The following is a 12,172-nucleotide window of genomic DNA, read 5'->3' as shown; positions in this document are numbered from 1 at the left end:
TCTCTGTTGGGCTGCCCAAATTTATGCACCTAATTTTGTTATGATGCATATTGCATATTTTCTGTTAATCCAATAAACTTTGTCACTGCTGAAATACTACTGTTTCCATAAGGCATGTTATATATTAAAAGGAAGTTACTACTTTGAAAGCTCAGCCAATGATAAACAAAACTCTAAAGAATTTAGAGAGGTTCCCAAACTTTTTCATATTACTGTACATCGTTTGCTTAGAATTATGTCTTTTATTAGAGACTAATATTTTGGAGTTAACTTGTTTTTTAAAACCTAGTAAGATAATATAATATGCTTTTGTTTGTTCCAGTAAATAGGTAAGCAGCAAATTGGCTATAACTGTTTTAAAATAAAAAGAAATTACATTTTTGCTCTTGGTCATTAACCATATATATTTTGATGATAATATCCTTTAAAAATGAGCCCTTGGCATTCCTGAAAAACACAAATCTTGCTTTTGTTTTGATTCATGTTCATAGAATAGCCTCGAAGTTCAGTACCCCATTCTTTGTCTATATGGCCATTAATGATATCAGCCAAATATGTAAGGCAATAAGTTTTACTGGAAGGGTTTTTTTGTTTCCTTGTCATTCGGATATGAAGTCAAAAATAAATATATATATATATATAGATATATTTATTCAGGTTCCATAAATGTGGCCTGGAATGATTGCCTATACACCATCTCTCAAGCATCAGCACCTTTCTACATAATCTTATATTTGAACAGTAATTCCAAAGGATGTAATCTCTGCAGTCGTTTTATGAAAGGTTGCTGATGTTAGAAAGACGGTGTCCCCATTAAATTAAATTTGATCATGTTATTTTGGTACTCTCTGCAGTTTGCTTTGGCACAAATGCACAGTTACATTTTCTTTTTGATTGGGTCAGTCAGTCAGATGTTAGACTTTATATAGTTGTTTTGTATTCGTTTTTGATTCTTCCCCATGTTCATAATTTATCTTTATTTCTCAGATTTAACTGTATAACTAGATCTATAGCAGTAACTGTATTTGGGAATAACCAAGACACTACATTTTAGACATGCAAACTTTACCAGTATAAGCATCAAAACAAAGATGGAAAAGGGTTTTGCAGCAAAGAATAAAATGAAGCCAAAATTGTTTTTTAAATACGTATAATAAATAAAGTAAAGCAAGAAGGGGTGGGACACATATGCTGTGTAAAACATCGGAAGAAAACATCACTGGTGATGTTGACCATAGCAATCAATCAGATCTTTGCTTTTGTTTTCAAACTTGTAGGTGACTAATGACGTGTAACATCACGGATGATGTTTTACTTCAATGTTTTATACATAAGAAATGACCTCAAAGGGAGGTCAGTTGGTTGGTGAGAGCAGAAAAACATGAATTAGTTTCTTTTGTCTACACAACTCAAACCAGCTAATGAAGGCTTCCTTTTTAATAGCAAAAAGTTATGCTCACCAATAAATTTTAAATCATTAGGCAGGAATGCAATGAGGCTGTGACCACAAAATGTATACAAACGCAAGAACTCCTCTGCAATCAATTACCAATACAGTTTAAAGAAGACGTCAAGGTTTAAAATTTAGTGTAGAGCACAGCTTCGCTTTTTGGCTATAGTTTATACAGGGGCAGTGACCAGCTTCATGTTGTAGCTCTCATCATTCCCAGCTACAGTCAGGTAATCCAAGTGGTGGCAAATTGCAGGTAAAATGTAGTCCCTCTGAAAAATATATTACGAAGTAGTGGTATACTTAATTAGCCAGATCGGTATTAATGTGTAGGACTAGTTAGACCAGGGATGACTGATATGGTTGGCCAGCTTAAATTTATTGCAGTATATGGACAAACAAGCCCTGTTTTGTTTAAAGGGGAGGGCATTTTTGGTAGCTTAATACACAAAATGCCATAATCCTTGTAAAAATGTATAATGAATTAGTAGAATTCTTGAATGAATTAGATGAAAGTAAATGTAGGCCAGACCAAGGACTAAGACATTTTGTGACTGTAGCTGGGAATAATGAGAGCTACAATATGAAGCTGGTCACTGCCCCTGTATAAACTATAGCCAAAAAGCGAAGCTGTGCTCAACACTAAATTTTAAACCTTGATGTCTTATATAAACTGTATTGATACTTGATTGAGGACTTTGACATAGATGGCCAGCTTGAATATATTGCAATATATGGACAAACAATCCCTACCCCTTTTTAATAACCCCAATTCTAATAATATAACTAATGATGTAGTGGCTGACTCAGGAGGAAATTCTAGATAGCCTCCTAGATCGTGTAATGGTAAATAAAAGGTCTATGGCCAGATGGTATCCATACTAAACAAGCTTAGCTCTGTGATTGCCAAACCTCTTAATTTTTCAGAGTCCCTTGAGGTCTGGCTTAGCCAAAAGATTGGCAATTTGCTGTTGTGGTGCCATTATGCAAATGACATTCTTAGCCTGAAAACTATGGGCCTGTTAGTTTGACATTAGTGGTAGGAAAGCTTTTTGAAGGGGTAATAAGGCATACGACACTAGAATACACTGCAAATCACAGTACAATGAGTTTGCACCAGCATGGTTTTATGAGTAATAGATCTTGTTACAGTAATTTGTTTTCTATTGGGGGGAACAGAAACCCAGAGATGTCAGTGGAGGTAATCTACTATAGGCTAGGGCCAGATATGACAGAAATCAGCCTGCTGAAATCGTCATGCAGATTTCAGTTCTCGGCCGCTAACAGACTCTTCTTCTTTGTTCTCTTCCAGAAGCCTTGTGTAGACTCCTGCTTTTGTATCTTAAAGTGGACATGTTACTCGCATACAAAAAGCTGTATAAGTAATTTTCAAATTAAACATGAAATCCAATTTCTATTATTTATTAAAGCATCTATAGCTGTTGTAAACTCATTAAAAAATTTCTGTTAATCAAATATTGTCTGCCCCTCCTCTATGCCTTAAGCATAGAGGTGGGGCAGACAATTACTTTCACTTTTCATTCAGCATTTTCTAGATGTCACTGCTTGCCACACATTCCCCATTCTATTCACCGTTTAATTGTGTAGCCAGGTCATGGGGATGGACATTTCCCCCCCCCCCCCATTCTGGTGAACAAACAAGATTCTGAGATGATGCAAGGCTTCATAACAGAGTCCACAAAATGGCTCCTGTCTGCTTGCTGTAGTTAAGAATTCCCAGACTGAAGGAAACAAGATTCAAATAATTTATATAGTGTAAGTTAATTTTGCTTGACTAATGTGATAAAATAGGATTTTGAACAATTTTTTGTGGTGACAGGTCCCCTTTAAGATCTATAGTTAGTTAATATAGATACCATTATATATATTCTTATATATGAGTGAATATATATATATATATATATATATATATATATATATATATATATATATATATATATATATATATATATATATATATATATATATAGTATAGATCTGTGTAAGCGTGTGTATAACTGTGCCTTGGTGTTCGTATAGAGTAGTTGAACTTGATGGTCTTTGGTATTTTTCCAATCCAAATCTACTGTAACTATGTCAACATGGAAATATTTTTTATCTTTACTGTAGAGTTACATAATTATAAACAGTCTGCTGTGTTTAAGTAGAACTTTTTATTGGATATTTTAAGTCTCTTTGTTGTGAAAATCCAAAGGGAATAATTTAAATAAAATAAAGTTTGTTTGTTCTTTAAAACCTCACTTGAAAAATGTCCATTCTCCATCCCCATGTTGCATTATTTAAACACACCAATCTATAGGTACTGATGTCAGATGTGGAGTACATGGGTCCCCTTTTTATTGTTCGGTGCAATACATACTATTAAACAGGACAGCTGATATGAAGAATTTCATAAATGGATCAAAAGTATTTTGATCCAGTATATTTACCTGGTTCAAACACTGTGGTGGGCAAATCCAAAAAGCTTGAGTACAACTATCAGCACAGCCCAAAGGTGGTTGTTATATGTATCAGTGCTATGGTATTGTGCTGCATAACTACAGTAAATCTTTCATGCAACCAAATACTTAACTAACTTATTTAAATAAGAGAGAATAATTGTATAGCTCTATTGTAACTGATCTTATTATTTATGTTGGGGAGCTTATTGGAAAACTATGCAGGTACTATAAACATTATTAATTAAATTACTGATTACACAATTTCCCTTGAAGGCCTTTTCCATCCATTTCCAGATGGAACTCCTTTAACTAAAAGTGCACTTCCACACCAGGATGTCCACAGGCATGGAATATTGTTTACTACCCATGAATACCATCTTCTTATTTCATTTATAGGAGTTACTGAAGAGGCATATCGAAAACTATGTCATTAAGCCACAATATGGCTCATAAGCCATGTCCTAGCATAGATGATGTCATGTTGGTGGTTGCAGATTATAAATATTCAAATTTTTGCTTCTGTTGTTGAAGTGCCAATATCTGCACTTTTTATACTCGTGGTTTACTTCTATTTTTAGTTGTACAGGTCAGGAGGTAGGATTCTTCTGATTTTGCCTTGCTCTTCTGGACAGGCATTGGTCAACATTATCCATTCTTTTTCTATTCTTATTTAAGCTGTTTGCTCAGTTAGAAATGTAACTTTATATTTAAGGGAAACATTTTTATAAGTTTACTTCAGTAAATGTATGTGTGTGCTTTTTTGTTCACTTAGTAAGTGTGTAAGCAGGAATAAATACCCTTTTGTATTGCACAAGCGATAATTATGGTCATCTATGTATTTTATATACTGCTAGCAAGTTGTTCTGCTTAAAAAAATATATTTTTAATGAATTGATGGAGAGTTAAAGTTCACAATATCCTACAGTAACTTTAAAGGAATCTTGTATGAAAAGCAAATTAGGTACTCTTCATGTCCCAAAAATAGCCCTGTCTTAAATTCACAAGGGGTGTCTTTTTAACCAAAGGATTCAAAGTTAGATTTCATGGCCCAAAAATAGCCCTGTCTTAAAGTCACAAGGGGTGTCTTTTTAACCAAAGGATTGAAAGTTGGATTTAACTAAAGTATCACTTACTCTAAGCATAATATTATGATCTTCAAAACCATACCCATGTAGAAGCACTAGCTTGCTTGCCTTGATATCCAAGTAATTTATGGAGACTTAAATGTGTGATCCAAGGGGTTCAACCCTATGCATTGAAATTCATCATTTAATAGATCCTATCATTCTTTTTTGGTCAGCATCGCAGGAGCAGGTACCAACTCACAAAAAACAAGACTAAATGGGGGCCATATGACCCAGGGGCAGCAAGTGCAGGAGCACTAATGATGTTGGTCTCCATCTCTATGGGTAAAGACCCCACAGAAAAGATCTCCTAACACCTAAGTTGATATGTGGCAGGACACAAGTCCTGGGTCCAAGCACCTTGGTATGTTTTACCCATCTAACTTGCTAACAGCTTACAGCTGTCAGGTCTCATTAAGAATCCAACTCTGCAAGTTTTTTAAACTAAAAATTAAACATTAAAGATGTTATTCCTGTATGTAATAACTACCTACTTTTTTTAATTGTTAGAAATGTCTGCTAGATGCACACCCAGATCTATCTTATCTTTAAATTTACAAATAAGTTGAACTTACAGTGTGTAAGACTAAATGGTAAAATGTCAGTTTTTCCTAGACATAATGTAATGGATGGGTATAGAGAACTACTGTACTGGGAGTCAGAACGAATTTTTGCCATTAAAATTACAGAGCACGTCAGTATCCTTGAACACAGGGGAGTAAGACCTCTAGACATTCAATCCAGAATCAATTTCAGACTAAACTAGTTTCATGGCCTCTAAAAATCCATCTACATATTTAAAACAAAATGTATTTATACTCAAGTAAGCTCATTTATACATTTTCTGTTGTGAAGATTTCTGCTTGTATGAGCACATCCTGTACCCGTTTTAACAGAGAAAAGTACTATATGAACAGTGTATTTATTACATCTTCTTATATTTCCTTTTCTTAATATGTTAGGAAGAGAAAGAAAAAAAGCGTTTAGAGCTATTAGAAAGAAAGAAGGAGAGTCAGCGATTGCTAGATGAGGAGGATTCCAAAATGAAGGGGAAGCCAACCAAACCTGCAGCACCCTCAAAGGTGACACGGGCGCAGATTGAGGAGACTCTATGTAAAGAAGAAAAGCACAAAGGTGAGCCTGATGTGATAATGTTATTGAGCTGATACTGTGATCTTTTGAAAGAAGAGAACTAACACCATTCTTACTGTTAAGATGCCCCTGAAAAACCCAAGACTCACCTAGAAATTCCACTAGAGGAGAACGTGAACCGTCGAGTTCTGGAAGAAGGTGAAGTGGAGGCCAGAACAGTAGAAGATGCCATTGCTGCTTTGAGGTTGGTTAACGTTAAACACTGCAAGACTTTTTTAAATTCAGCCCTATTCTGTGTTCTTGTAAAATACATTATTTTTCCAGTGACCTGAAAGGCTAGTTTCTCAAACCATTAATTTCTCCCACGTTTATATGTTGCTGTTCTTTCCAGTCTCTTTACACTTAGCATAATCATACTAGATCACAGCAGTAATATTTTTACTTTTACGCATCATTTTTATACCATTTACAGTTAACTTGCATGAGAATACTGTATATCTAACACGATCTGGTACTTTAGTGTATTTAAACTTTATCTTCAAATTTAATACCACATTTAATCCAGGTATCAGTTTTGCAACCAAAAGAAGTAGAACCTTGTTAGGATTACAAGTCTGTATTGTAGGAGAACATGTTTGTGTTCTGGGGTTTGAAGTGGCCCACAGCTTTAAAATCCCAACTTCATTTCAAAACCTTATAGATCCTGCATTCAACCTGTAGGTGGAGAATGTACAAAACCAGCAGAGAAAACTTTATTGCCCACAGTGAGGATTGCATTAAAGCTTATGTGCTGCCAGGCAATTATCCTGCATGTTGATGGTGCATGTGCTCGGCAATTCAACTACTCGTTGTGCCTCAAGCACAACATTTTGTCACTGTCCCCAGATGTATTCATGTATAGTATCAAGAGGCTGTTTTCTTCACTTTTTAGTGGAACTGTATTTCTGATTAGTACAAGGGATTTCTCATTCTAGATCACAGATTAAGTTTTCATTTTCGGTTTACAATAAAGGGGATTTCACTTACTTTATTAATAGTTTGCTATTGCATCAGACACACAAGGATAAAACTCAATTTTGGGCACAAACTTTGTAACTAAAAGTCTTTTTTTTATTAGAGTTATAGTTCAGTTGTGCAAAACAGGTTTTCGCAGGGGGCTATATGTTGGGAGTGCTGTGGTAAATTTATCATTTGTATATCAAGCCTGACCATGTGCACTCAATGAAGGAAGGGATAAGCTGCATTTCATTGTGTGGCACTCTCGATAAAAATAGTAGATGTGCAGGGTCAACACATTATCTCCATTTACTGCAAAAGATCCGCACTCACAGGTCTTAATTTAAAAGGGACTAATGTTTCGGCCTACCCTAAGGCCTTTCTCTATAAATTATAAGACCTGTGAGTGTGGATCTTTTACAGTAAATGTGTATATGTATGTATGTGTGTGTATATATATATATATATATATATATATATACAATATCAAAACAGGGGGGTTGTGGGAGCACTCTAAAGGCTTTAAAGTATATATATATAAGTATAATAAATGCTATTGCATATGTACCCAAAACAGGGGTTATTTTGTTACAAAGTTATGATCATAAAATTGATAAGCCACCATACCACGTCAAGGTAAACCCCGAATGGCGGTCCCTAACTTGTTTTATATTTTATGTGCATTTTAGCATTACCTGTAATCAATGTCCATTGAACGCTGTTTTTTCACTAAGGGCTAAATCCTCCCCAGCCAGCAATCAGGCTTTTAAAGGAGAGATATTCCCAAAACAAACGCCCAATTTTAAAAGCATAGGATCACCACTAGTTTAAAGGGGGGTATGGGGTGCTACAACCACTGAAGCTATGCCACAGCTCCTGGCTAAATATACAATATCAAAACAGGGGGGTTGTGGGAGCACTCTAAAGGCTTTAAAGTATATATATATAAGTATAATAAATGCTATTGCATATGTACCCAAAACAGGGGTTATTTTGTTACAAAGTTATGATCATAAAATTGATAAGCCACCATACCACGTCAAGGTAAACCCCGAATGGCGGTCCCTAACTTGTTTTATATTTTATGTGCATTTTAGCATTACCTGTAATCAATGTCCATTGAACGCTGTTTTTTCACTAAGGGCTAAATCCTCCCCAGCCAGCAATCAGGCTTTTAAAGGAGAGATATTCCCAAAACAAACGCCCAATTTTAAAAGCATAGGATCACCACTAGTTTAAAGGGGGGTATGGGGTGCTACAACCACTGAAGCTATGCCACAGCTCCTGGCTAAATATACAATATCAAAACAGGGGGGTTGTGGGAGCACTCTAAAGGCTTTAAAGTATATATATATAAGTATAATAAATGCTATTGCATATGTACCCAAAACAGGGGTTATTTTGTTACAAAGTTATGATCATAAAATTGATAAGCCACCATACCACGTCAAGGTAAACCCCGAATGGCGGTCCCTAACTTGTTTTATATTTATGTGCATTTTAGCATTACCTGTAATCAATGTCCATTGAACGCTGTTTTTTCACTAAGGGCTAAATCCTCCCCAGCCAGCAATCAGGCTTTTAAAGGAGAGATATTCCCAAAACAAACGCCCAATTTTAAAAGCATAGGATCACCACTAGTTTAAAGGGGGGGTATGGGGTGCTACAACCACTGAAGCTATGCCACAGCTCCTGGCTAAATATACAATATCAAAACAGGGGGGTTGTGGGAGCACTCTAAAGGCTTTAAAGTATATATATATAAGTATAATAAATGCTATTGCATATGTACCCAAAACAGGGGTTATTTTGTTACAAAGTTATGATCATAAAATTGATAAGCCACCATACCACGTCAAGGTAAACCCCGAATGGCGGTCCCTAACTTGTTTTATATTTTATGTGCATTTTAGCATTACCTGTAATCAATGTCCATTGAACGCTGTTTTTTCACTAAGGGCTAAATCCTCCCCAGCCAGCAATCAGGCTTTTAAAGGAGAGATATTCCCAAAACAAACGCCCAATTTTAAAAGCATAGGATCACCACTAGTTTAAAGGGGGGGTATGGGGTGCTACAACCACTGAAGCTATGCCACAGCTCCTGGCTAAATATACAATATTACAATATTACAAAGTTAGGGACCGCCATTCGGGGTTTACCTTGACGTGGTATGGTGGCTTATCAATTTTATGATCATAACTTTGTAACAAAATAACCCCTGTTTTGGGTACATATGCAATAGCATTTATTATACTTATATATATACTTTAAAGCCTTTAGAGTGCTCCCACAACCCCCCTGTTTTGATATATATATATATATATATATATATATATATATATATATATATTCATATTCATTGGGGGTCCATAACAGACACTTTCTTCAAGTTTAGGCAGTTTATTTACCCACAGGGGTGACCATATCAGGATACAAAAACAGAAATCATAAAAATAAATCCTGCCCACTGGGCACTACCTTCACACATGAAGAGTTCCCTTAATAAACTGGGCCCCTTGTGGACTACCAGTAAGCAAATCCATAAGTAGGTGTCAACCCTCTACTCACATTTCTCCTTTGGAATTGCTCAGCCTCATGGCTTTTCTCAGTTAGACAGACTCTCTGTCACTTGCAATGGCAAGTGGCACCCCAGCCCCTCTGGGAGTTCCTCACACAGGCATGTAGTCTTCCTGCCCTGTGTCCTGCTCTGGGATTCCTAACAGCCCCACTAGAACTAAATACTTTTCCACAGGACATCCTTCCTGTGGAAGGTGAGCTCTAATCTGTGAGCTGGACTACTGGATTGGAGTACCTGGCTTGCCTGTTCTTTACAGAATACTCCAGCTTCCAGGGACCTGGTCACCAAAGCCTTTAAACAGAGAACCTATTGGTTGGTCCTCATCAAATAATTTGTGTTTCCACAGCATTGGCAAAGAGCTTGACCGTCACCCTGAGCGCAGGATGAAAGCTGCTTTTACAGCCTTTGAGGAAATAAATATGCCCCTGCTCAAGCAAGAGAACCCCAATATGCGGCTGTCCCAGCTAAAGCAACTCTTAAAAAAGGAATGGATGAAGTCTCCAGAAAATCCAATGAACCAGAAGTATGCCACATACAATTCACACTAACACATTCTTGCCCCACAACTCATCCACTTATTAATTTGTAGAACTGCCGGCAAGGGGGAAATAGCTGAACTCACCCCTTCAAGAAGGTAGGTATTTGTGGAAGAATTAATGGTGTCTGTTGTACGCAGACAAAGCAGAAAAACTATTCAACGTTGTGGGATCCCATAATGCATTTTGGAGCAAGTAACAAATATTGATCAACGTGTGCCAAATGGCTGGCCAAGGAAAATAACTCCAACTGGACTGAAATGACTAAACAGAATGCTTTTTGCAGGAGGAAGCTGGGTAGTGGTCAGAGTATTAATGCTTTTCTTACCAGTACACTCTAGCATGAAAAGATTTAAAAGGGTCATTTAAAAGTTTTGCTCCACTGTCCCTGAAATGAATTGGGGGTTGTGATGTTATTTAATAGGAATGCCGGTGTGACTATGTTTAACAAACACATTGTACAAGTGGATGCCATTTATTTAACCCTGTAGCTATGTGTTGGGCTGTTTACAGAAGGGATAAATAGCTGCCTTTTTCTGGGATATGTGCAGTGGTATGACATACAGTAGAAAACGGCAGTGTACAATTATAGTCTTTGCGCCACCCGTGTATCATGAAACATTAAGACATATTTATTAAATTGTTTTAATACCTATTCCATATTTAATTGGGACGTTAAGGGACAAATCATGATATTGCTATTTCGTATGCATGAATAAATCTCATTTGAAGTATGCAGCCATCTTTTTTCAAACGGTTTTGAATTCATGTCTGTCCTCACTTCATAGCTGTGTCTTATACCTATCATGTTCCCTAGCCCCAGATAGTCTGACATTTAATTGAGTCATCTATCAGAATGCTGTAGGTAGGGCATTTAAAAAAAAAATTGAGGCTGATACATCAACATGTGAGATTAGAGTTCACCACAGAAAAATTCGCTCACTTTCTATTCATTCCTATGGGATTTTTAGAATTGATAACCAATTGATAATTTTAAAAATCCCATAAGATTGAATAGAATGTGGGTGAAGTTTCTTTTGTGATGAACGCTAACCTCACATTTTAATGAATCTGCCCCAAGTTAGTGCTGCAACAGGGAAGAAGAGCTGACTTTTGCTACATTGTCCGAGGCAGGAATACAGAAATGTATATTGAAAAGTTGGTTGTTTTTTTTTTGTTTAATTTGGCAAAATACTATTTCTGTGTTTACATCCCAGTAAAAATCAAGTGCCCAAAAGAACAGCAATGTTTTCTAAAATAATAATAAATTGAAGATGAAAACAAAATGTGTCCCATGCATAATGTTTATAAAACAGTGCTTGTAGTCTTGTAATGCTGTTGTAGGTTTCTTTGGCTGCCTCGCTGACAAGGTGAACAGGCATGTGTCATACCTGGTGAAGACAGAGCTACCCGCAGGAAGTTCATATATAACTTATAAGACAAGTAGCATAGCGTAGCTCTGTACACCAAATGGATCAGCTGAAAGATTGATCCTGGCACACCTGAGATGATAATATGGTATGACTTAGGCCCAAGAAGCCAACCGTGTGAATCTAAATACATTTTTAAATAGAAAATGCTTCCTAGAAATATTTAAGGCTCTGAAAGGAATTCAAAATATCTTTCATGTATAAGTGTGCATTTGTAACGGAAAACAGCACAAAATGTTGTATAAAGTAGGGTCAAAATGAATATTAGCCTTTGTCACTTTTTGTTTTTGAATGCCTGCATATATGCCAGTGTTTCTAAATAAATGCTTGTGAATTTTGTTGACCTTTACACTACTGTAGCAAGGAGCAGTTTACACAAGTTGCATAAAGAGAGATCTGCCCAGATCAGGTAAATGGACTATTAATTCAGTACATTATATCCTAATATGGTCAGAATTTGGGGTGTTTGGATCCATGCACATGGCCATGTCAGACAGTTTTGT

General features: G+C 36.3%; 1 protein-coding gene across 1 annotated transcript in view; it reads left to right on the top strand.

The window, feature by feature from the left end:
* The window catches only part of ccdc124.S (coiled-coil domain containing 124 S homeolog), a 35,482-nt gene extending 23,991 nt beyond the window's left edge, over positions 1-11,491 (top strand). The window contains 3 exon segments of the mRNA NM_001093480.1: positions 5,999-6,170; positions 6,252-6,372; positions 10,050-11,491. Coding sequence (NP_001086949.1) covers positions 5,999-6,170; positions 6,252-6,372; positions 10,050-10,251 — 495 coding nt within the window. The 3' untranslated portion in view covers positions 10,252-11,491.
* Positions 11,492-12,172: the final 681 nt, after the last annotated feature.

Source organism: Xenopus laevis, chromosome 1S, assembly GCF_017654675.1.
Source record: "Xenopus laevis strain J_2021 chromosome 1S, Xenopus_laevis_v10.1, whole genome shotgun sequence".
Classification (NCBI taxonomy): Eukaryota; Metazoa; Chordata; class Amphibia; order Anura; family Pipidae; genus Xenopus; species Xenopus laevis.
The sequence above is the reverse complement of the archived record's forward strand: the minus strand, read 5'-3'. Positions and strand labels throughout refer to the sequence as shown.